We start from the raw sequence: 26773 nt of genomic DNA, 5'->3' as shown, positions 1-26773 counted from the left end.
TTATCTAATTTTTGTCTTTGTTTTTTTTTATAATGTTTTTTTGCTTGTCATGTGTTGTTTTGTGGAACTTTCTGTTTTTTATTTATGATTTTAAATGTATTTTTGAAGTTATACTTCTTTAGACGCGATTGAGAGTAAAATTTCATAATCTGCGCGCATGCGCACACAGACAGTATGTCGTTTAGTTGCTAAAATCTTTCTAGTTATGTATTAATATATCAGTGCAAGAACAGGTGTGAAAAGAATATATTAGTTTTTTTTTTAGTAAATATATTTATTATAATTTTTGTGTCTTTGGATTTGTCTTCCTCAGGAGTATGATGAGTACCTATTATTAAAACATTTTATTGTATATGTATAATAAATATTTATTCACCTTGTCTGTTTGTTACCGTGAATTGTCATTAGGTATTTACGTCCGAACCGATACAGACACAGTCCTCGTAGCGTATTTGGTATAGCATTTAGTCGATTCATTGAAGGATTGAAGTGTCGATTTTTCGAATGTTTTGTATAAATGTACCTATTTACGAATGTTTCTTCTAAAATTTAGAATATATTAATTTTATAATACATTTAAGTATGTAGTAATTTTCTTTACAATTTTTACTTACCTATTTGTTTTGGCTAGCTATAAGTGTCTGCGTAGGCTAGCGGTATGTGGATCTAGTTACGGACGTGTTAGTACTTGGTTCGATTCCCCATAAGGAAAAATTTTTTGTTTATTATTAATGGTTATTGACATCTTAGACTATTATTATATGGACTTAAAAATGATTAAAATTAATTAAAATAATTAATCGGGATGTTGCCCAACTATTTACCGAGTTGCAAATTTATAATAATTGCCTATTTCAAAATGCACTTTTGAAATGCATTTTTCTTATGCACAAATGCAATTTCAAATTTCTTATTCATTATATTAGTTCACAAAATTTCCTGACATTCTCACGAATCCAACGCATCAAACTGCATTAAAATCCGTCTTACTGCGCCAAAAATCGACAGTAAGGCCTTTTTTTGTGCTTCAATGCCTCGACTAATTCGGCCAGAGATCGAGAGGTCTTGAGTTCGAATCCAGTGCAATCCTATATTTTTTTTATTTTTTTGAAAGCGTTAAGCACAAAATTAGTTTGATGTTTAAAAAAAATTAAAACAAACTGTTTAAAGTATATTTATTTTTAAGAAATCATATAATAGAAGTATAACTTCTTACGTGCGTACAAAGTACACATGCATTCTTTTTTATTTGGATTATTTTTACGTTTGCTATTATTCTTGCTTGTTTAAAAAATATATTTTATGGATTTTACAATAAACCTTTACAGTTAATGCATGTGTTTTCTTGTTAAAAAACTGACAACGAATAGCAATGAAGGGGGCCCCTAAACCTCCAGCGCCCAGGGCCCGAAGTTAGGTTAAACCGGCACTGGTGTAATCCATTCTCTAGCATCATGTTGCTGCCATATTACCTACATGGATTGTGTCCATATCAATAATTTCCGCACACAATTTTTCACTCCGCTCATAGAATTGAAGGTTCGATCTATATTTGGATTGTTGTTTTCCACTTGTAAAAAGTTGAAGCGAAAAAGCTACCGCTGCTCTAAAGATTTCTATTGAACTGCATTTATATGACACAGCACTGAACAATAATCTTCACACTGCCACCGTTTTTTGTGACTACGCCAAAGCTTTTTATTGTGTAAATCACAACATTTTGACAAATAAACTAAATTTCTACGGAATTCGAGGTATTTCTTTAAATTGGTTCCAATCTTACTTGGATGATAGGAATCAATTGGTTAAAGCGAATGATACAGACTCTAGTCTCAAAAACATTGTATGTGGGGTACCTCAAGGTTCAGTATTGGGTTCTCTACTTTTCCTTATCTTTATTAATGACATCACTAGTTTAAAAATCGATAGAAAAGTATTTCTTTTTGCTGATGATAGCAGGAGCAACTCAAATATTGCAACTATTCATGCTACTATAACTTCCGATCTACTTACAATAAAAACCTGGTCTGACTCTAATTTACTCTCGTTTAACGTAGATAAAACAGTAGCATTATCTTATAAAGGAGCTCTTCAACTCTTACCTCTTAATAATAGCCAGATCAGTACCGATGATTCTGTAAAATTTCTTGGTATTCTTTTAGACAGCAACTTTAAATGGTCCCTCCATGTCGATTTAGAGATGATGAAATCAGAATCTTACTAAACTTGCGTTCAAAATACGGGCTATTGTTTTGTAGGTGCTACGGTCTTTAGGTAACTACTTCCTGTGTAATCCATTCTCTAGCATCATGTTGCCATAGTACATGGATTGTGTCGATATCAATAATTTCCGCAAACAAATTTTCACTCTGCTCATAGAATTGAAAGTTCGATCTATATCTGACTAGAATCTGGATTGTTGTTTTTCCACTTGTAAAAAGTTGAAGCTAAAAAGCTACCGCTGCTCTAAAGATTTCTATTAAACTGCATTTGCATTTACATGACACAGCACTGAACAATAATCTTCACAGTGCTACCGTTTTTTGTGACTACGCCAAAGCTTTTGATTGTGTAAATCACAACATTTTGATAGAAAATCTAAATTTCTACGGAATTCGAGGTATTTTTTTAAATTGGTTCCTTACTTGGATGATAGGAAATAACTGGTTAGAGCGAATGATGCAGATTCTAGTCTCAAAAACATTGTATGTGGCCGTGTCTACTTTTCCTTATCTTTATTAATGACATCACTAGTTTAAAAATCGATGGAAAAGTCTTTCTTTTTGCTTATGATACCAGGAGCAACTTAAGTATTGCAACTTTGCATGCTACTATAACTTCCGATCTACTTACAATAAAAACCTGGTCTGACTCTAATCTACTCTCGTTTAACGTAGATAAAACAGTAGCATTATCTTACAAAGGAGCTCTTCAACTCTTACCTCTTAATAATAGCCAGATCAGTACCGTTGATTCTGTAAAACTTCTTGGTATTTTTTAGACAGCAATTTTAAATGGTCTCTCCATATCAATTTGTTAAGGAAGAAACTATCTTCAGCTTGCTATGCTATAAGATCTGTTTCGAATGAACTCAATTTAGCATCTTCCAAATTAACATATTTTTCTTTGTTCGAGTCGCATCTTCGTTATGGTCTTCCTTTTTGGGGTTATGGTACAGCTGCCCAATTCGATGCTATTTTCAAATTACAAAAAAGAGCAATAAGATATCTGTTTGGCCTCAGAAGAACAACACATTGCAGAAGTTACTTCAAAGATCACGGAATTTTAACCCTTCCATCTTTGTATATTTTAGAAACTGTTTGCTTAATTCGTAAACATCTACATGTCTTTCCACCAAAACCTAATCATGACTACTTCACGATAAATTCTGCCTTTGACGTCTATTTACCGACCCCGTCATTTTTAAAGAAACTGGTTGTAAAATACTTTACAACCATCTCCCTCTACAACTTAAATCTCCAGCATCTTTTCCCAAATTCCGTAAACTGACAAAAGCCTACCTATCTGAAAGACCATATTATTCACTAGAGGATTTTCCTAATCAGTAACAAGAAATTACAGTACCCTTTGCACAAGTAGTGTTTTTATTATTTTTTTTTTATCTATATTTGGGTGTCATATGCAGCAACTTAACTTTTTAAACTTATTAATTACTAATATAAGTAGACTATGCAATTTGCAATTTATTTAAATTTTTCAATTGATTCTTTCTGTTTAACTTCATTATTATTAGTTTTTTAATTTATATTGACGATTTATGTAATTTTAGTAAATTGAATTGTTATTGTTTTATTTTCTTGCCTTTTTATAAGCTTTGTCGATAAAATTGTACAATTTTTCATGAGAATAAAGCATATTTCTATTCTATTCTATGACATCTCCATCTTCTTATATTCCTTATCTCTCCATCTTCTTATATTCCTTCCTCCTCTTATCGTTGACTATATTATCAATTTTATCATTTCATATCGCTGTTTACAGGGCCGCCGCTACCATGTGTGCAATGTGTGCATCGCACACGGGCGGCCGATTATAAGGGCGGCCAAAAGCAGGCCACTCTGATGATAAAAATTTTTTTTAAACGAAAATAAATTCAAAAAATTAAATATGTAGTAATGATTCAGATATTTCTATAAACTCTAATATTCCAAACAATCTAAACACAAATGCCAGAAAATGTTATTTATTATATGAACTGCCCTTTTGCAGCTGTAGCCATAAAGTAGTTACGGGAATGCTTTTGAATTCAAAGTGGCTAGCAGCTTTCAGACTTTAAGATATTTTTATCTACTTGGTCCATATGCGATTTTTTCAAATTCTGAACATTTATGATTTGTTAAGAGAGTAGGATACGACAATAGGATACTGTCCAAAAATTTAGATAAGTGCTTGTTAAGTTGCTCTCATTGAGTAATAAAAAAGTCTTTTTTATTACTCGGTGGTTTAAAAAAATCTTTTTTATTACTCGAGTTTGTCCTTTATGCTTATGTATGGTTATAGATGAATTATAGTTCACTCTAAGTTGAGAATTATTTGATGATTTTAGATACGCTTTTGATAAACGATTTTGTTTGTAATATAGTAGTGTGACCGTTTCTTTTGCACACTACTGTATTTCAAATAGGCCTGGATCCCGCGTATCAAAAAAGTTGATAAATAGCAAGCTGAAAATTTGTTAATAGCTTAACAGTGTCTAGTCGGGCAAACTTTAATTTACGGAAACACTGGAACAGGGAATGTTTTAATTCTGGAACAGTTTAAAAATTTGGAAAGTCAGATTACCAAAACGTCCCATGTATTTTGTCGGACAGAACATCCAATTGATTTGTTACCCTTTCATTAAACTCTCATGCAAAAATCAGACTGCTATTACCAACCAACATGATTCCTGTCATTTAACATGTTCTTCGTGTTCCACTCATTAAAATGCTCAGTTGGTGATAAACACCAGTCTGATGAGAGTTTAAGGAAATGGTAACAAATCATTGGAAGTTCCAAATGACGTTCCATTCCATTGACGTTCCAAATTTTTAACCTGTTCCACAAAGTCACAATTAAAACTTCCCCTGTTCCAGTCTTCCCATACATCGAAGTTTGTCCGAATAGACACCGTTATGCTATTAACAAATTTTTAGCTTGCTATTAATCAACTTTTTTGGCACGCGGGATCCAAACCTATATATTTAAATAGATTAGTAAAAAATTAAGCAAGCCGAATGTTGTAAGTACCTAGTCTTGTAAACAAAACTTACACATGTAGGTATTAGTACAAGATTGCATTTCTGTATATTATTATTGACGTAATAATAATAACTTTTTTTAGGGAAGCGGGATCCAGGTTTAGGCTCAAGATCAGAGCAATTATTATTCATATTCGCGTAACGGTCTCCTGTACATTTCTTTAAATACTAGTTCTTATGTTGAAACGACTAAAGTGTTGGAAGGGGGGCGGCAAATATTAAGTTGCACACGGGCGGCCAACATTTTAGCGGCGGCCCTGGCTGTTTACATGGTGGCCACAATGCGTGTAATATACATAATAGCACCAGAGAAATTCTTATCAAGCGAGGTGTGAGACAGGGCGACACTCTCTCACCTAAATTATTTATAACGGTCCTCGAATACGCCTTTAAAAGGCTAAAGTGGGAAAACAGAGGAATAAAAATAGAGGGGGAAATGCTCAATAGTCTGCGTTTTGCCGACGATATAGTACTTATTACCGAAGATCTGGGTGAAGCACAACAAATCTTACAAGAATTAGAAAACATATCCTCAACAATAGGTCTAACAATGAACCTCAGTAAGATCAAATTTATGACAAATTTAGTTCCCGGCGAACACCTAACCATCCAAAATCAAGTGATTGAATTGACAGAAAAGTACATATATATCTCGGTCATGAAATCAGAATAAGCAAGGATAATCAGACCTGTGAATTTTAACGACGAATAACATCCCGATAGCTATTATTAAGAGCAACATCCCGACAGCTATGAAACGGAAGACATTTGACCAATGCGTTCTTCCTATTATGACATACGGAGCAGAAACTCTCACGCTCACAAAAACAACAGCACTAAAAATGAGAGTGACACAAAGGCGCATGGAAAGATTGATTCTTGGCGTGATAAAAATAGACAAAATGAGGACACAAGACCTAAGAAAAGGAACAGTTATAACTGATTTCGTCGAACGTATAGCCAAGCTGAAATGGAATTGTCCAGGTCACGTAGGGAGACTAAAAAACTTAAGATGGGCCAGAAAACTAATTGACTGGCGCCCAAGAGGAGACAAACGCAGCAGAGGAAGACCACCAATATGCTGGATTGACGATATTAAACGAATGTTCAAGAAATGGCAACAAGACGGACAGAACCGTGAAGAGTGGCGAAAAATGGGAGAGACCTACGTCCAGCAGTTGACGGAAGAGGTTGCATGATGACGATGATATAGCTGTCCCCTCAAACTTATCACAACCCCACAACACTAGTAGGTCTGGATCCCGCGTATGAAAAAAAAGTTGATTAATAGCAAGCTGAAAATTTGTTAATAGCTTAAGGGTGTCTAGTCGGATAAACTTTGATACATGGGAACACGGGAACAGGGGCAGTTTTAATTTTGGAACAGGTTAAAAATTTGGAACGGTCAGACCACGAAAACGGCACATTTATTTTGTCCGACAGAATAGACTTAAACTCTCCGAACAGAGATTAAACTCTCATGCAAAAATCAGACTGCTATTTATCAGCTGTCATAATTCCTGTCATTTGCAATATTCTACATGTTCGACTCATTAAAACGCCCATTTGGTGATAAATAGCAGTCTGATTTTTGCATGAGAGTTTAATCTCTGTTCGGTGAGTTTAAGTCTATTCTGTCGGACAAAATAAATGTGCCGTTTTCGTGGTCTGACCGTTCCAAATTTTTAACCTGTTCCACAATTAAAACTGCCCCTGTTCCAGTGTTCCCATATATCAAAGCTTATCCAACTAGACACCGTTAAGCTATTAACAATTTTCAGCTTACTATTAATCAACTTTTTTTTCATACGCTGGATCCAGATCTATAGAATGTTATCGCTGTACAATTTCATGAAAAGCATCACAGTGACCAGCAGTTCTCGCTAGTGGCGCGCAGCACCCCCCTCCCTCACATGCATTTTTGCGTGTGTGCAACACGATATTTTATACAGTATGTCCCTGTAAGTTGTATCCATATGGAAAACTTTTTTATTATTAATTTCTCCTTCAATATAATTGATTCCATGACGTTTCCATGACGACGATTCAAAATCATTGATATTTTCTACTGATTTGACCATGCCCCGCGCACTCTAGTAAAAAAAATGTAATGGTATTTAGTTTCCTTCCAATTTTATAGAGGCGCTGATATCAGCATCGTGATTGGTGGAACATGACTTTGACAAATCTGGCACTGACTAGATTTTGTATTGTACGGGATTTTCGAGAGGACGCGTGTGTTTTGTAGTTTGTCTGTGTCACCATAAAAAGATATTCACTGGTTTTTTTTGATATTTTTGTTATTTTATAATCGAGAACCTTTTTAAAGGTAAGTTTTTATGATTGTAAGGTAGAGATTTTCTGATTGTAGGTCCCTACTGTTTATCCAACAGTTTTAAAATACACATTTTATTTCGCGTTTTGTTGTTGGGTCTAATGGCCGATCAGCTGTTGTGTGCAGACGGTGGAAAAATTCAACAAGTAAGCATATATTTAATCCAAATTAAATACTCATATTTCTATGTAAAATGTCACATTATTGTATAAATAAATAATTAAGAAACAAAAGTTGTTTGTGTTTTACCTTTATTGTCCACTTGTGATGATATGCCGATATGCTGAACACGTCTCGACACTGGGAACCGAGCGATTCTCTCAATTCGCGCAGATGCACCCACTGAGTTCCACCTCTCCGAGACAACACCGGCACACGGATATTTAAGAAGGTCGCAAGCAGAAATCAGTCCTCTGCATTACTGGAATCGACGTTGATTACTCCGAGCAGGAGGTCACCGACTTGCTCACAGAACAGCAATTCCCGGTCGAAAGACTGTGGAGAGTCAAAGCTTATAAAACAGGCAAGGACTCCAAAGTGATCAAGGTGGTGACCAAATCCTTGGAGAGATTCACGTCAGCTTTGAGCCGAGGCATAACTCTAGATGGCGAAATCTACAATGCCGAACTTCCTCATGGCTCCGACCCTACAATCCCCACTCCAAAATATTGCAGCAAATGCTGCATAAACGGACACTCCATCGACGAGTGCCCTCAAAAAGCATTCGTCTGCCCCCACTGCGGCGGTAACCACAAGTCCAGCGCCTGCACCAAACAGCAGGAACCCAAATGCCCGAATTGCGGCGGTGACCACCCCGCATATTCCAACAAGTGTCCACAAAGACACACCATCCCCTCCGCCCAACACGAAATACAGCCACTTACGATCGAAAGATCATTCCCCCCTTTCGAACTCCCTACAGAAACAAAGAACATCTTGTCTATTCAGACTGCTCTGTTGCTCAACTTGTTGCCCGAACTTCGTGAACATATCGCTGCAATCACGGCTAATCTGATTAGCCAAGTCTACGACCACTCCACAGTGGTCCACGGGTACGGGAGCAATGTCACAGTGACATTCCGCCCCAACCACTAAACACCCTCCCTGTATGGATTTCACCCTAGGCACAGTCAACTGTCAGGGTCTCTCCAAAAAGAGACCCCTCATCAAGAATATCCTGTCGAAGCATAACATCCAGATCCTCGCACTCACAGATACTCTGTCGAAAAACGATCCACACTTCGCAGGATATTCGATCATCCATCGAAGCCGCTGTCAGGTTTCACGTGGGAATGGTATTCTCGTGAAACACGGAATACCGCACAACACACACACATTCCCACAAAATTTTCGTCCACCTGATGTGGACTTCCTGGCAATTGACGTGCATATCCCCAATAACGAAACCCTCACGATAGTCTCTTACTACAAACACCCGGATCAACCACTCAACAGGCATTTGCTAGAGTACTTTTCGAGGCTCGGCAAGGCTGTGTTGATGGGCGATCTAAATTGTAGACACACACAGTTTGGTGATCACCGTCAAAACCCAGAAGGCATCCGCCTCACGGATTACCTACTAGACCTTCCTATTTCAAGAATCACCAACACTGAATTCACGTTTTTGAACGCAAATGGGGCCTCTATTGTCGACCACATCCTAGTTACTAGTAACATTCTGGATCGGTTCGGGGATAGATGCCACATAGGCGATTCAATAACGTCAGACCACGTACCTCTTCTTGTCGACACCGACATACTCATTCCAAAACAACCTAGCCCTCCAAGATCTATAAGAGACTATCGTCACGCTAACTGGACTGAATTCCAAAACTTCATCACACAAAATCTCCCTATGTTAGGCGAACTCGATACTAACGATAGTATCGACACCAGTGCAACCGATATCGAGAACCTCATCACTGAGGCGATCACGCACGCAATTCCACTCAAACAAATAACCTATACATCACCGGCACTTCCACAATACATCATTGCCAAAATTCAACAAAAACGACGTCTTCTACGTCAATACAAGGCCAACAGAAACCCACTAATCAAAACAGAGTGCAACCGGATCTGTGCCAGGATAAAGAGGGAGATATCTGTCCTAACGGCTCGCCGATGGGAAGATGCTACCTCAAAACTGGACTACAGAGACGGAGGTAAATTCTGGCAAAAATTCAAAGTCCTAACAAAACAAAAATTATCTCAACCATCTCATCTGTTGGTCAACAATCACATAGTCAATTCCCCAGAAGGGAAAGCCGAAGCATTCAGAAATTCGCTTCAAAACAATTTTCAAACGCCAGATAACCCGAACTTTGATCGCATATTTAAATTCAACACAGAATACATAGTAAATGTTACTCTCAACCACTACATTCCAGTCTATGATCCTATCATGGACCCCCTCACCGACAGGGAAACGGAGAGCTTTTGCCAAATCGGCAAAAACAGCGCTCCCGGACCTGATGGCATCAACCGAAGGTGCCTCAAAAAACTTCCAGAGAGTATCATTCCTCTTCTAACTAAAATATTCAATGCATGTCTCAAAAACAGCCACTTTCCTACTCCTTGGAAAGTGGCCAACACCATCATGCTTTTGAAAAAAGGCAAACCCCCAACCGACGTGGAATCCTATAGACCAATTTCATTAATCAATACTCTGGGTAAGGTTCTTGAGCTAATCCTAAAAGAGAGGCTCAATAACTTTCTCGAAAACCACAATATCATACCAAAATTCCAATACGGATTCCAGTCAGGTAAATCTACTAAACATGCATTAATAGATTTCACTACCAAAGTTACTCAAACCATCAACGATGGTTCAATCGCCATAGCCACATTTCTGGATGTGCAGAAGGCTTTCGACCAGGTCTGGCACGACGGGCTTGTTCGGAAACTTCTGTACATCGGGCTACCATTGCAATTCACCAAAATTGTACACTCCTACCTCCACAACCGTACTGTCAGAGTTAAAATAGGCGATCAAAAGTCCACCCCCTTCACTCCACAAGCTGGAGTTCCCCAGGGTTCAGTCCTAGCGCCGCTGTTGTACATCATCTACAACAGCGACATCACTAACCAAAATATCCCAGGTACTCGGCTGTTTCTCTATGCGGACGACACGACTCTGCTCTCAACTACCTCTCGATACAACCCAAGACTCCTCTTCAGAAGAGCCCAGGCTCTGTTGGACGGCGTCGGCGAATGGTGTTGTAAGTGAAGAGTCACGCTGAATGCGAACAAAACAACAACAATTGTGTTTCGCGCCCCTTCTGTGTCAAATAGAATCATTTGCAATGATGACGACCAACATCCTCTGAGTCTGTTGGGAGAAAGGCTTGTTGTTAGCCCGACTGTGAACTATTTGGGAGTACTGTTTACCAGGACTCTCAATTGGGACGCAGATCTAAAGGCAACTTTAGATAGGGTAAGGAACAGGGCCAGACTTCTCAACGCTCTCTCGGGAAAAATTGGCAAGACACACAAGAAGACTCTCATTCACACTTACAAGACCTTTATTCGACCCGTCATGGAGTACAAATCATGTATCTACTCTCTTTGCTCTAGACAAAAACAAGAGAGGTTGTTGAGGACGGAGCGTAGAGTCTTGCGTAGATGTAACTATGAGCACTGGCGATATCCCTCAAACGAAATCCATAACATCTCGAACACCCCCAAAATCACCGAGAGAATAAACTCTCTGAACAGGAACTTCACAATCAAAGTAATCAACGGCCCCCCTTCCGACACACAAGAATCTCTCAAATGTTCCTGTTCATCTTCCGGCCACGTACTCCACCGAAAGCCCAAACGCAAAAAGATTCATGTTCCGTCCGCTCTAATGCAAACATGCATTGACGAACTCCCGGTGGAGTACGAAAACATCCTTGAGGCTACCCCGTTAGCCTACCGTACCCACCTCTAACATTTCCTCTTCCCTACCCCGAACAAGGAGAAGTTGGTTTTTTGCGGTTTCCCAACTTCATTGCACAATTATACCTGTTCGTCCCAAGAAAATAGCCGCAACTATTTTCTCCACTCGAACGCTCACTGTCCACGCTACGCTCAAAGCCACCTCCTGACCGCCGACGAGGGACGCAGGTTCGCCTGTCGTTGTACAATGGTTTCTAGGGAGACTGGTCGAGAGCAAAGCACGGACAGTACACGTAAATGTCTATGGAACCAACAACAATCCATCAAACTTTCTTCTCTGTTGACTTCTTAGCCTTCTGAACACCACCGTCCGGCATAACCAAGGATCCAAGAACACCAGGACACGGCGCATGCCCCAGTGTGTTTTTCGGACTGTTTGCTTTTGCTGCCAACACTAAACATTCACCTCAAACCCTGAAGAGGACAAAATCCTAAACAGGGAAACACATTGTACGCATTTCTTCTAAAGCATTATTCTAGACAAGCAAATCAAACAATGTAGTAGTAGTAGAAATCAGTCAGTCCTGAACGACCGTTCTGGGCTCCATAACCAGCCAAGCGAAGTGAGCGAGGCAGGCGGACCTGAGTCGCGACGTGCACTGTATTGAGTGATTCGTAAACTTAGGCAGGCCAACTCGAGACGAGACGCAAGGTGTACCGAAGTGAGGTAATTTGCGACTCGTAATTCAACGGAGGCAAGCGTAGTGAGCGAGCCCCGATAAATATATATTTGAATATCGCCGTTAATTTTGTTCTTCTGTTACAGACGCCCATCCGGAGGAGGACTTCGCTGGGACGAAATAGAATATTGAATTATTATTTTGTACATAATTTAGAATTAATAGATTTGCTTTGTTTTCAACCTGTGTTTTACTGAGTCTGTCGTCCTAAAAGAACTACCCGTTACACACTTGAATAAAATAATATTAAATATTGGAAGTACCGTATGGAGGCTAGATTACGCTACCCTTCCTATCCAATCAACAACAAGAACGTTTAAAATTTCACACCTATCATGTCGAAGCTACAGACCACTTATGTGGAGGTCAGATTTGTAGTATCCTTCCAATTAACCAGGTGCTGAAGGCTGAAATACGTGACATATTTTTTGAAGGGTAAGATCGCATTCTACCCAATCACACAACACTTTTTTCTATGGATTTAACCTTTGAATATTATGTCAAAATAATTCTATTTCAACGAACTATCGCGTTAATTTCATTAAAACATAAACAAAATAATCTATTCTAGCGGTGAAAAATCACGCCGTGAGGAAAAGTGCAACTTTCGGAAACGAAATGCGTGCGGGAAAGTGGCTGTTTTAGCACGGCCGTAGGAAAATGTATTATTTTGATAAGAAATAAAATTCTAGCTTTATTTTGAATGATTTTTCCATAATATTTACTAAATTTTAAGTAAAACGCGCCTTAAAAGAGTACTTTTGATAAAGTTTGAGTCTCTTTCAAAGTGAAGACCGAATTTTATTTTCCATCAAAATGAAAATACATTTTTGCGCCACGTAATATTAATATCAAGTCTTTTGTAGCTGGAATATTGTGTGCGCCACTTATTTTTACCGCGTTCAGCGGTTTTTTATTCTTATGTTTCTACTAAAAGTTTTTACAATAAAATTTACCAAAAAAAATTTTATACTTTTGCAGAATTGGTATATCTTCGTCATTTTCGAAAATAAGTAATGGCAAAGCTCCACCTAGAGAAGAAATCATCCAGCCAGGATGTGGAACCGCTCCCGACCATTGTCCTAACACAATTTATCGTTCCTACGATGGTTCATGCAATAATTTGAAAAATCCGACTTGGGGAATACCCAATACCCCATATAATAGATTATTACCAGCGAAATATGCAGATGGTAAGTACTTACAGGTAAACCAGAATAGGAATAGACGTGAACATGCAGTGCGCGCTAGCAAATCTCAAATTACGGCAGAGACCGCTCATTGATCGACAACCGCTTGGCTGTTTATGTGGATAGTTTTACTATAGGTCCTAGGTCCGTATCGCGACGTTGACAAGTTTTGCGTAAAATCTCAATTTTTATTATAATTTTTAATAATAGTGGTTTTGAATTTTATAATTGTTTTAATTTTTTTTACTTAACTTAATGCCTCGACAAAAAATGGCCATTTGCATGGTACAGTTAATTTTGCAATCAGACACCTAGTGTATTGTGTAGTGTGTGTGTGTTGAGTAAATGTATTGTTACTTTGAAAAGTTGACTACATTGTCTTTAGAAAGAGACGCTAATTGTATCAGAACGTCTGAGGTCCCTTGAAAATTGAAAAAAAAAATAAGCGAAATCTAATCGTGAGTTTTAGTAAATACAATAGAATTGTTATAAAATTTCACAGAGTGGTTACCAAGTAAGAATTATTCAAATTGAAATAATTTTATTGCTTTTTGCATTAATTGGCAAATAGTAAAAACATGTCGAGACAGCATAGGTGCCCCACTATATTGTTGTAAGATTTATATTTATTACCTGAAAATTTAAAAAACATTTTAGGACATAAATATTTTAATATTATTCAAATTAGACGAAAATTATCTTGTCAAAGCGTATTGTTGCGATTATTTCTATTAGTGTAGGAAACAAAGGTTGAACCTTGCAAAATGGACACAAGTCCGGTTTTATTTTTTTTCTGGTATATCAAGGGGTGCTTATTATAAGACTAACTTTTTCTGAAAAAATTTCGCCCCGGAACCTCCCTTTTCACCCCTTTAAAAGGGGTAATTTGTGGTTTTTGCGAAACGTAGCCCTTCCTGTAAGTTTTACAAAAAATTTCTTTTATAGAAATATGAAGAGGACTATATTTTCTACGATTAATTTCCAACACCATCTCTCTATCATCCACCGTTTAGCAGGGGTGGCGCCCTAAATTTGACAAGTTTTTAAAAAAGATGTTTTTAAAAAAAATATATTTTTCCCTAACTGTAACGGAAATTAAGAAGAAATCCTGCCGCGATTATTCACAAATAATTGACTGATTTTTTGGTATAGGTTTTACTTAAGGGTAATTGCCCTTTTTTTAATTACAGGGTGTTACATTTTAAAAAACCTCTTTTTATACCATCTGAACCGTTTATGCTAGAGTAAAAAGACTTTCAGCCATTACCCATATACTGGTGCTATTTACAAATTTGTATAATGCACCCCCATTTTTTCCCTGGAACCACCCCAAAAAAAAGAAGAATTAATAAATAAATTGATTTTCTTGGAATCCTTCACACACAATGCCCTCTATTAATATGCTTCATATATCATTTTGTGGACGTTATTATTACCCATGCAAGGACACCAAAAGCAATTTCCTAGTGCAACCCCTGTAGCAAAAAAAAAATAAATAAAATGGGGGGTTGAAAATTTTTTTTTGTTTTTTGCTTTTTGATCCATATGGGCACATGCTTCATCAATAGTGCTTTTCAAAAATATATATGGTTATTGCAACATCTCTGCGAAAACCACCCCTATCCTTGAAAATATAATGCAGAAACTACCCCTATCCCTTGGCGAGCATATTTTTACGATTTTCTCATTACCTATGTGTTCTTTTTAAACAAAACTTATACAGGGTTAAATACCACTATTTACTCTAAAAATTATGTCCTATTCATTTTTTCGTATAAGCAACCGTTACGGCACAGTGGCGCCGTAAACCTCATATATGCTTTGGCGGGCTCCAGTTTTTGTTTCTTCTTTCGTCATCTGTTCGTTTTATTGATAAAGTACTTATGCAAAATAAAACAACACAATGTAACCTACCAATTATGACTTATGCACATTTTACATTATTTGCTCCCCAAAGCCACAGTGGTGGCCCAAAATAAATTTTTGCATATTTTCGCCACCTACATGCATTTTATTGCATTAATGCTACCTTAACAGCACAATATTTACCCTTAGGTGGTCGCTACGCAGTGACGGATCCAGGGAGGGGTGATGGGGTGATCACCTCCCCCCCTCTCAAACCAACTGATATTATATTCAAAAATTATAAAAATATTCATTTATTTTTATAGAAATTTAACCAATTGGCACCCCCCTCTTAACGATGCTGGATCCGCCACTGTCGCTAAAGCATAAAAAGTCATTCTTATAAAAATAATATTAATATAATATAAGTATTTCTATAAAAATAAATGAATATTTTTATAATCTTCAAATATAATATCACTTGGTTTGAGAGCGGTGGGGGTGATCGCCCCCATCACCCCTCCCTGGATCCGCCACTGCTTAGTGACCACTTAGGGGTGAATATTGTGCTATTAAGGTAGCATTAACGCAATAAAATGCGTGTAGGTGGCGAAAATATGAAAAAATTTATTTTGGGCCACCACTGTAGCTTTGGGGAGCAAAGAATGTAAAATGTGCATAGGTCATGATTTGTAGGTTACACTGTGTTGTTTTATTTTACATAAGTACTTTATCAATAAAACAAACAGATGACGAAAAAATAAACAAAAACTGGAGCCCGTCAAAGCATATATGAGGTTTACGGCGCCACTGTGCCGTAACGGTTGCTTAAACGAAAAAAATTGATAGGACCTAATTTTTAGAGTAAATAGTGGTCTTTAACCTTGTATAAGTTTTGTTTAAAAAAAATGAATAGGTAATGAGAAAATCGTAAAAACATGCTGGATAAGGTATAGGGGTAGGTTCTGCAGTATATTTTCAAGGATAGGGGTGGTTTGCGCAGGGATGTTGCAATAACCATATATATTTTTGAAAAGCACTATTTATGAAGCATATGCCCATATGGATCAAAAAGCAAAAAACAAAAAAAAATTTTCAACCCCCCATTTTATTTATTGTTTTTGGCTACAGGGGTTGCACTAGGAAATCGCTTTTAGTGTCCATGCATGGGTAATAATAACTTGCACAAAATGATATATGAAGCATATTAATGAAGGGCATTGTGTGTGAAGGATTCCAAGAAAATTACTTTATTTATTAATTCTTCTTTTTGTTTGGGTGGTTCCGGGGAAAAAATGGGGGTGCATTATACAAATTTGTAAATAACACCAGTACATGGGTAATCTCTGAAAGTCTTTTTACTCTAGCATAAACGGTTCAGATGGTATAAAAAGGGGTTTTTTAAAATGTAACACCCTGTAATTAAAAAAAGGGCAATTACCCTTAAGTGAAACCTATACCAAAAAATCAATCATCTATTTGTGAATAATCTCCGCAGCATTTCTTTTTAATTTCCGTTACAGTTAGGGAAAAATATATTTTTTTTAAAAACATCTTTTTTAAAAACTTGTCAACTTTGGGGCGCCACCCTTGCTAAACGTCGGATGATAGAGAGATGCTGTCGAAAATAAATCGTAGAAAATATAGTCCTCTTCATATTTCTATAAAAGAAATTTTTTGTAAAAGGTACAGGAAGGGCTACGTTCTGCAAAAACCATAAATTACCCCCTTTAAAGGGGTGAAAGGGGGGGTTCCGGGGCGAAATTTTTTCAGAAAAAGTTAGTCTTATAATAAGCACCCCTTGATATGCCAGAAAAAAAATAAAACCGGACTTGTGTCCATTTTGCAAGGTTCAACCTCTGTTTCCTACACTATATAGTATAATATTCTTTTTCTCATGATCATCTTTCAGTGCGTCACAGTTTTTCGATTTCTTTCTAACGCATTAAATTGTATGTAACAGAAAAAAAGGCACGTCGGTGATTACTTCTAGTTCTGTGATTATTCTAGTTGTCGATAGATGGCGCCATAATTAAAAAAAAATAATTTTTTTTAATTAGATAATAATATTACAAATATAATCTTTATAATTTATAAGACTATACAAATCAAAGAAAATACCATTTTATAAATGCAAGAAACACATTTGATTTGTTTTTATTCTAAATTGAAAATAAAATGTGACAACTGTCAGATTTAATTAAAATGTCATGTTAGAATAAATGTCATAAATGTGTATTATCACGGACTTACCCTTTTTCCTATCATTTGTGACGCACTGAAAAATGATCATGAAAAGGACAATAGTTATGTATTATATAAGGGGTAAAAATAGCGGATTTTAGCAGATACATGAAAGTTACGTCCCGACGCGTAGCGGAGGGCGCTAAATCATGAGCGCGCTAAAATCTACATGTTGCCTCGTGTATAATACAATATTTTTTTCTAGGTTGTCCGCGAACAGGATAGAAAGAGATTTTACCCCATGGGATACAATGTGACATTTCAGCAACTGACAAGAGGTGGCAAATTATGACATTTCATATCAGTTATAGAAAAAAAAATTATATTACTTGAACATTTGAAAAACATTTTACGATATAAATATTTTAAGAATATTCAAAGAAGACGAGAATTACAGACTAGTCAAAACAGCTTGTTTAGATTATTTTTATAGTATAAAAACTTTATAGTAACAGAACATTGTTAAATAACCATTTAAAATTTACAAATTGCATGCAACTCCTTATAAACAATGATTCATGTAAACATTTTAAAAGAAATCAGTCAATATTTGTAAGAACCGTGGCAACTCCGTATTAATTTAAGTCCCAAATGAATTCTGCATTCCTGCTCCGCTTGGCGCGCAGCTTACGTCGATTCCTATTCCGGTGGGTGTGTACTCTGTGCTCTTCATAGCTTTGTACTCAGTGGCGTATTTAGATTTATTATTAAAATATTATTAAATTATTCCTAGACATTTGCATTGGCAGGGGAAATTTGTATTAGTGGGGAACTTCTAATAAAACACCAACCAAAAGACATAAAAGGATATACCCAACCTACATAATAAAAGACACAAATAATAACTTATATGCATTAACTCCCTTAATTTTCCTGACTTGTCTGTTTATTGGGTTGAATTTGTCTGTGGTTTAAGTTTCATGTCAGGTAGATAATATATTTTTATATTTCAACAATTTTTTTTCTTTAATTTTGGACCTTGTTAGGGGGGAAATTTTCCCATTTTCCCTCTCCATAGATCCGTCACTGGGTACTACTCTGTATTATTATGCAGTGGCGAAGCGTAGTGGGGGCGGCAGGGGCAGCCCTAACCATTTTATATTTTTATCGCAACTACAAATTCGGACCGATTGAAAGGAACACGGAATTTTTCATTACTTATTTTGTGACGAATTCGGGGAATTCCTTTGCTTTGAATGATATTTTGTAGCGACTGGCAACAACGTCTATATGACTTGTGGGAATTCCCCGTTTATGACTAACAATCAGCACAACTTTTTTCGGCAATTTAGAACGTTGCTATTCTTTTTTTTTTCCTCATCGACACATCGTTGGCAAGTTCTGATAGCAGCTACAGGCAAAAAGGGTTCAAGACACGAGGTGGAGTGCAAGAGGCGATGCCGTAAATGTGGCATGGTATCATTACAAAGACATTCTCGTCACTTTGAAAAAACTAAAGGCCGCGTCTCACCATCAAATAATTTGATCAAACAGTTTGAGCAAACTCCGGAAGTACGTCAAAGTGACGTCACAATTGCAGTTTTTTTGAAATTCTAAAAATCTGTACTCTCACTATCAGTCTTGTTTGATTAAATTTTTTGTATTGAGTTGTCTAACTTGTTTGTACTTTATTTAAAATTAAAATTTTTCATTATTATCCACAATGAACACTCAGGATGTGACGTCACTAACTGTCACTTTCAGTTTGCTCAAACCAGTTTGATCAAATTATTTGATGGTGTCACGCGGCCTTGACAGAGGCAGGTGAAAGCTTAAATACTAGGACAGATGCAGGTGCTTTACTAGTTTCGATGCAGTCATTTTCCTTTCTTTCTTTTTTGGGCATGTGGCAACTGGTGCTACATGAAGTGAATGATGCACAAAAATATTTACAAACAAGGGGACTTGACATATAAGATTGTGCGCTCATATGATATTGACAGAGAAAAGAGAGGAATGGGCAAATGGCGCTGTAGGTTATGCAAAAATATGTGTGAAGAACTTAGAATTTCCACAAAACCTCGGAGGCGCATAACAAGAAAGCATATTTTTGATGACGGAACTAGAGGTGCTAACTTGTCTTGTGAAAATGAGTTGAGACGAAAGCTGTTTTCTTCGTTAGATAGTTATTGTAGAAATTCGTGAGCGTTTTCAACAGCTACAGAATTTAACGGATAAGTTTGTTTATCTAACGTCGGCTATATTATTAGATCCAGACAACAGTGAATGTAGAAATGTAGAATGTAGACTACGCATCTGACGAAATTGACGAGCAGGGTTTCAAGCTATAAAAACTTCGACTGAGGACTTTCGTTGCTGCTACAGGCAACGAAATTGATTAATGCAGACTCACTTGAATTATTTAAATTTATTGTTAAATCCAAGCTGGAAGATACTCTGCCCAATATTTTAATAATATTCCGAATATTTCTCACAGTTGCTATAAGAAATGTCAGCTGTAAGAGCAGGTTTTCAAAATTGAAATTGATTAAAAAATATTTAACATCGACAATGAGTACTCTAAGACTAACTAATTTGGCTATTTTGTCTATTGAGCAAGAGGTGTGTGATGCGATAGACATTGACGGTGCAATAAAAGACTTTGCTCTTAAAAAAAGTAGACGTATAAATTTTTAATTGAAGACGAAAGTTTTTTTTTAATTCTAACAAATACTCATATGACTTTTCAATAAAGATAGAAATATAACATTATAGTATCGTTCTAGTTCTAATTAAAAATTGATTTTGCTTAATTTTGTCCATCGTCAAGGTGTACCTAATCTTAAGTGATAGGTACCTAAGCTATATCAATGTATCTAATTGGTTAAAGTAAAAGAATTTTTGTATTAATAAACGTGATTGTAAAACTTAGATAAACTTTTTTTATTTTAAATCCAACCTGTACCTATAATGCAAAATAATGATGACTTTTCTCGCCGAAATTAATTTCTATATTTAAATTTCTCTATAATTAATGTGTGTAATTTATAGTATACAATAAATTAAAATACCTAAATAAGAGGGCGGCAAAATTGTCTTCCGCCTCGGGCGGCCGACACTCACGCTACGCCACTGGTATTATGTTTAGGCAGATCCGTGTGATACTTTTATTAAAGTGATCCTCATTTCAGTTGTTAATTTTATAGTACCTTTAATATTATTGTTTTTGTTTAGGTATTCAAGAACCTTTACTATCAAAGAGTGGAAGACAATTACCCTTAGCCAGATCGGTGAGTCTACTGCTTTATCCAGATGTTCCGATAGAAGATCCAATCTTCACTTTGAATGCTATGCAATATGGTCAAATTATAACGCACGATCTAAGTATGACAGCAGGAAGTACCCAAACACGTAAGTGGCAAACATTGTATGAAATACTCCTAAACTTATTGTGGCATAATAAATTACCAAAATACTATATCATTAATTATTTAGGAAATGCAGTAGAATCTCATTAATTCGCTACTTTAATGAACGGACAAGTCCAAAAATCCCTCACACTTCTCGCACGTCTCTCATCTCTTTCTACACCTAACACCGCCTATGCATTCCGTCGCGTCAAAGAGTTCTAAGAATTCACCTGCTGTTATAAGTATGTGTTTTAGTTAAAAACGTCAAGTAAACTGAAACAGAAGACTAGCTGTGAAAGAGAAAATGCTCATTTTAAGAAGTGGAGAAAGCCTGTGCAAATTGGCAAAAGAATATGGAGTTGAGCGTGCTACACGATCTTAAGAAAAAAAAACAAAAAATGGTGGATCACGTGAAGATGATGGAATCTGGACCAGGAAAGCGAACTCATACCTGCGTTAATCTATAGTTCAAAGTAGAACCACTCTCCGAAAAATTGGAAGTAAAATCTTTAGTCGCGCATGGCGACCGCGCAATGTTCCCAGTCGCTTTTGTCCCACTCGCGCATTGCTAGTCGCATAGAAACGTACGGGTTTTAACAGGGAAAACCCGCATCCACCACTGGTGAATTACCAATTGCGTACTGCCGGTATTACTTCTTGAGATCAAAGTGCCGACATGGAAGAGGTTTTACTGTCTCTCTTTATACTGTGGTTCAGTTGACTACGGTTCATCCTTGAACGTCGGTTTGTTTGGAAATGCAATTCTCATTGTCAGTTCAAGTTCTACCCAAGTAGCAATTTTTCGACGCATTGGTTGTCAGTAAAAAACAAATGGACTGTATATAACGTTGCCACAGTGGACTTTCAGTTGTTTCGGCCAACGACCCCTACCCCGACTGACATTACGATGTTACAACGTTAAATAATACCTTTAGTTATATGGGCAACTAAGTTATTACTATTGTGACAACTACATATCACAGTTAAGTTTTTTCAACAATCGCAACGACTTAAAAACGTTATAATGCTAAACTAATTTACGCCCATGGGTTTTCTGGCCGACTAGGTAGTTGTCTCTCACGACCCTAGGTATAGTTCTAGACGTGTGACACGTTTGCGGCAACTTCAGGAGCAGAAAAAGAATTTACTTTATAACCTTACTTTTTTCTTATTATTTTATATTTTATTTTGCTGGAAATTTTCGATTAATTTAACAACCTGTTTATTTGTTTTTTATTAGCTGGTTTCTCCATTGTCCATTGTTTTATCAGTAGATTTGATAAGCTTAAATCTTTTTTTCAGCTTTGGTAGACAGGGTTGCCAGGCCAGTTCTTACTCTTTCAGTACTATCCGTTGCAAGATAATTCGACTGGAATTCCGACAAAATATGTAGGTACTTTTTGTACATATTTTGTCTGAATTCCATCCGAATTATCTTGCAATGGATAGTAGTTTTGCTTTCAAAAAATCAATAGAAATTAGTAGATTCTTTTTAGGCCCTGTAATTACAGTAAAACCTGTGTTAACGGTTACCTGTCAAAATCGGCCACTTGTCGGCCGGTTTCATTATCAACTTAAAGTGAACATTAACTAAAGTTCACTTTAAAGTTGACATTTACCCATATATGAATTTTGATAAAGGTAGGTACCAACTTACTTAAAATTTAAAATCCATTTTAACTGATTATGAAACCGAGCGTTACAAGCATTTTGAAAATTCTCCAAACCAATTATATGAAGATTTCCTTATTTAGATCTAGTATTCACCAGTTTTATTTCTCTGTCCATCTACTATCATCATCTACGTCCTGAATCTTATTTTCGGTAATGACATTGGGAAATTGTAACAAAATGTCTGAAAATTAATTTAGAAATTGGGTAAATACTATTAAAAAGCAAATTTTATTTTAGTGATAACAAAATGTTGAAATATACCAAACATCTAATAAAAAACATTGTCTACTAGAATTTTTTAAATAATATCAAAAATATACCAAAACATTAGATATCTACTAAATGTGGCAACGCTGTTAAGGAGAATGATGTACTTCATTGCACTGGTCACATGACCTCTGTCACCCAATAACAGGGTGCGTTCTAAAGTGGTTGGGATAGTCGGTCAGGCCGTGTTTGGTCGGCGATGGGACTTCTCGGTTTTCTCATCCGTCTAGGGTTGGTAATAAGGTATATTTTAAGTAATATTGGTAATATTGTTTAATACACCATTTTGATTTTTTTTAGAATGTAAAGAAAATAAAAACACAAAATATAAAAAATGCAGGCATTTTCTAATACCTTTAAAAGCACCATCAATACATTAAATTTATACAAAACATCTTTAATATAAATTCTGGCTTTTATATTAAAATTAGATTTTCTTAAATTTGAGATGCGTTTATAAATTTCACATCAGGTAATTTTGTTTAAGTCCTTATTTATGTATTTATATAAATTTAAATACCTAATATGATGTCAAAATAGTTTACTTTTTATATAGGTAAAAAAACATAACCAGTCCGACTCTTTGAGCAACCATTGCACGCAGCGCTTCAGTTGTCTTATGCAACGCTTAAGGTTGCCTAGACAACGTCAAGACAACTCAAAAATCGTCCACCAAATTAGTGCAGAATTGGGTCGTCTTCTAGGCAATAACAACGTTGTAACAAAACGTTGCCACGCGGTAGACAACGTTTTCACGTCGACAAATTGCTACTTGGGTACAGCTTTCGAGAAATGCCAATAGATGGAAAACGGTAAAACCATCGCCATTTTGTATGACTTTTTTTATGCTGTTTCTGAATAAAGTTAAATTTAAGTAGGTATGTATTAATAGTATAGTCAAACAGTCATTTTAATAATTATAAATAAATCTAATAAACATAAAAATAATGTTATCGTTATGCTTAATATGCGTCTCATGATAAGTTGCAATAATACAACGCATGCCTAATCAGTGAAATCATCTGAACTGGGTTCTGATTGTTCTGAACGGCCGAATTTCAGCGTTCAAGAAAGGTTCAAGCTGAACGTAGTTAAACTGCCATCGGTTGAAGGTGAATTGAGAAAGGCGATTTTGACTTTAAACTGACGTTCACTAGGAGTTCAGGTTAAACTGGAGTTGAACTCGATATGAGAAATCGGCCCTTAGAGTTGGTAAATTTCTAAAAATGGAAAACGCTCTCTGTATGTGGTTCATGTAAGAGCGTTCTAAACACACTCCTTTACCTGGAGAAATTCTAAAAGTTAAAGCGCTCGAATTTTAGAAAAAAAATACAAAGATAGATGATTTTCATGCCAGTGTTGGGTAGCTGAATAAATTTAAAGGGCGATTTGGTATCCGTCTGTCGTCTGTTAACTGCAGAGGCGTGCGGTCCATGGAAGCGGGAGAAGCACCGCTTCCCTATACTTCCATATAAGAAAATACGTATATTATTAATATTAGTATTTAATTATCAACAATGTTTCCCTAATCTAAGTAATCTACATATTATGTAGGCAATAGGCATTGAAACATTATTAAAAATTGATCGCATACGAACGGACTCAAATATTCACACAATTCAACGATTCAGTCCGCCCCTGACGGAAGCGCATCTCAAAATCGCTGCTTATCATGCATTTGTCCCGTTCAAAAATTGGTCAGGGTTTAATACCCTCACCAGCTAATCATGTTCCTTTCACGCGAATTTTGATACCCCTGGAAGCGATCGTCCGAGCGCCTTACGATTCCGAAAACGAGATGCGGAGACTGTTACTGCTGCTATAAGGGGTAGGTATTTAGGTACAATGGCTTAAAGACAATTTCGATTTCAATTTTTTGCTTAATATTTTTACTAATATTTTATTTGACATTTTGAGATTTTTCCTTTTACTGATATTTTATAATACCTCCGACATTTTACAGACGAAGTCAAGTGACATTGCATTTTGTATAAGACAATTTGATGACTTATGATGATTAAAAAATTGGGTTGTTTAAAAATATTTCGGATAAAGCTGAAAATATGGGCTTCGAACCTTAAAGAAAAATAATGATGACTGATAATGTCGGCGAAAGAGAGACATATCGATGATTATACATCGAATTTTTTGATAATATTCTACAACAAATGAATTATCGCTTTTAAAATTTTCAAAGAAATAAAATATGTAGAATTATGTAATTTTAATATGTCTAATTATAATTAATCAAAATCTCCCACACAGGTATTTAATTCAGTACGATTAAATTTTTTTTGATATCCTAGCTTTGCATTCTCAGTTAAATGTCATTTATAAAACACCTGAAATTAGTGATAAAGAAATACTTAGAAATCGGTTGAATTTTTTGAATACTACTGGTTTAAATAAGTCTCTGTGTGAAGTGGTCAAGCTGTGTGAATTAGTAGGTACTAACTATCCCAGCTACAAGTGCATCAGTTGAACGAAGTTTTTCAGTATTAAAACGCATTAAAAGTTTTACAATAAATTTCACAAGCGAAGACAGACTTTCCAAGTTAGCCCTATTATCCATTGAAAAAGAGTGCATTAAACAATTATCAGAAAATCCAAAATTTTACAACGATGTTATCGACAAAGAATTTGCATTGGTTGATAGGAGGATAGGACTCAAGTATAAGTAAATAAGTGTCATGTTGTTGAAAGTTGTGTGTTGTGGAAGGTGATTCGAAATCGGAATATAAAAACAATTTTCAATAGAACTCTTCTTTTTAAGTTTAAAGAAACCAAGCCTGGAGCAGGGACTCGAGCCTGAGCAAGCAGTACAAATCGATGATAAGTCACTAGATATACGATATAGTAAGTCACTAGAGTCACTAACCTGCATTGATCGGAGTAGGATTTCGTTTGTGAGTCCTTGTATCCAGGACTCCTACATATAATAAGCACTTTGCTGATAGAGAGCCCCTATAGCGCATCAGAGTGCTATCGGAGAGGAAGTGGATAGTATGGAGCATTGGGGCGGGATGGAGTGACGCCCGCTTATGAGAGTAAATTCTCCTTGCCCCAATGAATTTGTATCACCCGAATCTCATTCTCAAGGCGTGTGCATGTCTCTCAGACTGGTTTAAACACTATACTTAATTTTTTGTAGTTTTTTTTAGTCGATATAAGTTAACAGGTAATACATTAGGTATACACCTATTAAGTATAGGTCTGGATCCCGCGTATGAAAAAAAAGTTGATTAATAGCAAGCTGAAAATTGTTAATAGATTAAGGGTGTCTAGTCGGATAAACTTTGATAAATGGGAACACTGGAACAGGGGCAGTTTTAATTGTGGAACAGGTTAAAAATTTGGAACGGTCATACCACGAAAACGGCACATTTATTTTGTCCGACAGAACAGACTTAAACTCTCCGAACAGAGATTAAACTCTCATGCAAAAATTAGACTGCTATTTATCACCTGTCATAATTTCTGTCATTTGACATATTCTACATGTTCCACTCATTAAAACGCCCATTTGGTGATAAATAGCAGTCTGATTTTTGCATGAAAGTTTAATCTCCCTTCGGAAAGTTTAAGTCTGTTCTGTCGGACAAAATACATGTGCCGTTTTCGTGGTCTGACCGTTCCAAATTTTTAACCTGTTCCACAATTAAAACTTCCCCTGTTCCAGTGTTCCCATATATCAAAGTTTTTCCGACTAGACACCCTTAAGCTATTAACAAATTTTCAGCTTGCTATTAATCAACTTTTTTTTCATACGCGGGATCCAGACCTAGTAGGTATATATTTTGATCTCGACCCTCGTAAGAAAATATTTGTTAAACCCTTATTGAATCGCTTCCTCTTCCGAAGATGTCACCGCACGCCACTGGTTAACTGAATCGGGTGAAGAATCTCAAGCAATGAATCTGTAGTGCAGCGATTTATCCAGCATTTTAAAAAAAAAAAGTAGAAAGAAGAACTACGTAAAGCAGAC

General features: G+C 36.3%; 1 protein-coding gene across 1 annotated transcript in view; it reads left to right on the top strand.

The window, feature by feature from the left end:
- Nucleotides 1-26773, top strand: part of LOC114329096 (peroxidase-like) — a 96441-nt gene that overhangs the window by 32605 nt on the left and 37063 nt on the right. Inside the window, exons 3-4 of the mRNA XM_028278109.2 lie at nt 13200-13411; nt 20672-20848. Of these exons, the coding sequence (XP_028133910.2) occupies nt 13200-13411; nt 20672-20848 (389 nt within the window). The remainder of the gene's footprint in view (nt 1-13199; nt 13412-20671; nt 20849-26773) is intronic.

The sequence above is a fragment of the Diabrotica virgifera genome, chromosome 1 (genome assembly GCF_917563875.1).
Source record: "Diabrotica virgifera virgifera chromosome 1, PGI_DIABVI_V3a".
Lineage (NCBI taxonomy): Eukaryota > Metazoa > Arthropoda > Insecta > Coleoptera > Chrysomelidae > Diabrotica > Diabrotica virgifera.
Note: the sequence above shows the minus strand (reverse complement) of the source record. Positions and strands in the feature narration are given on the sequence as shown.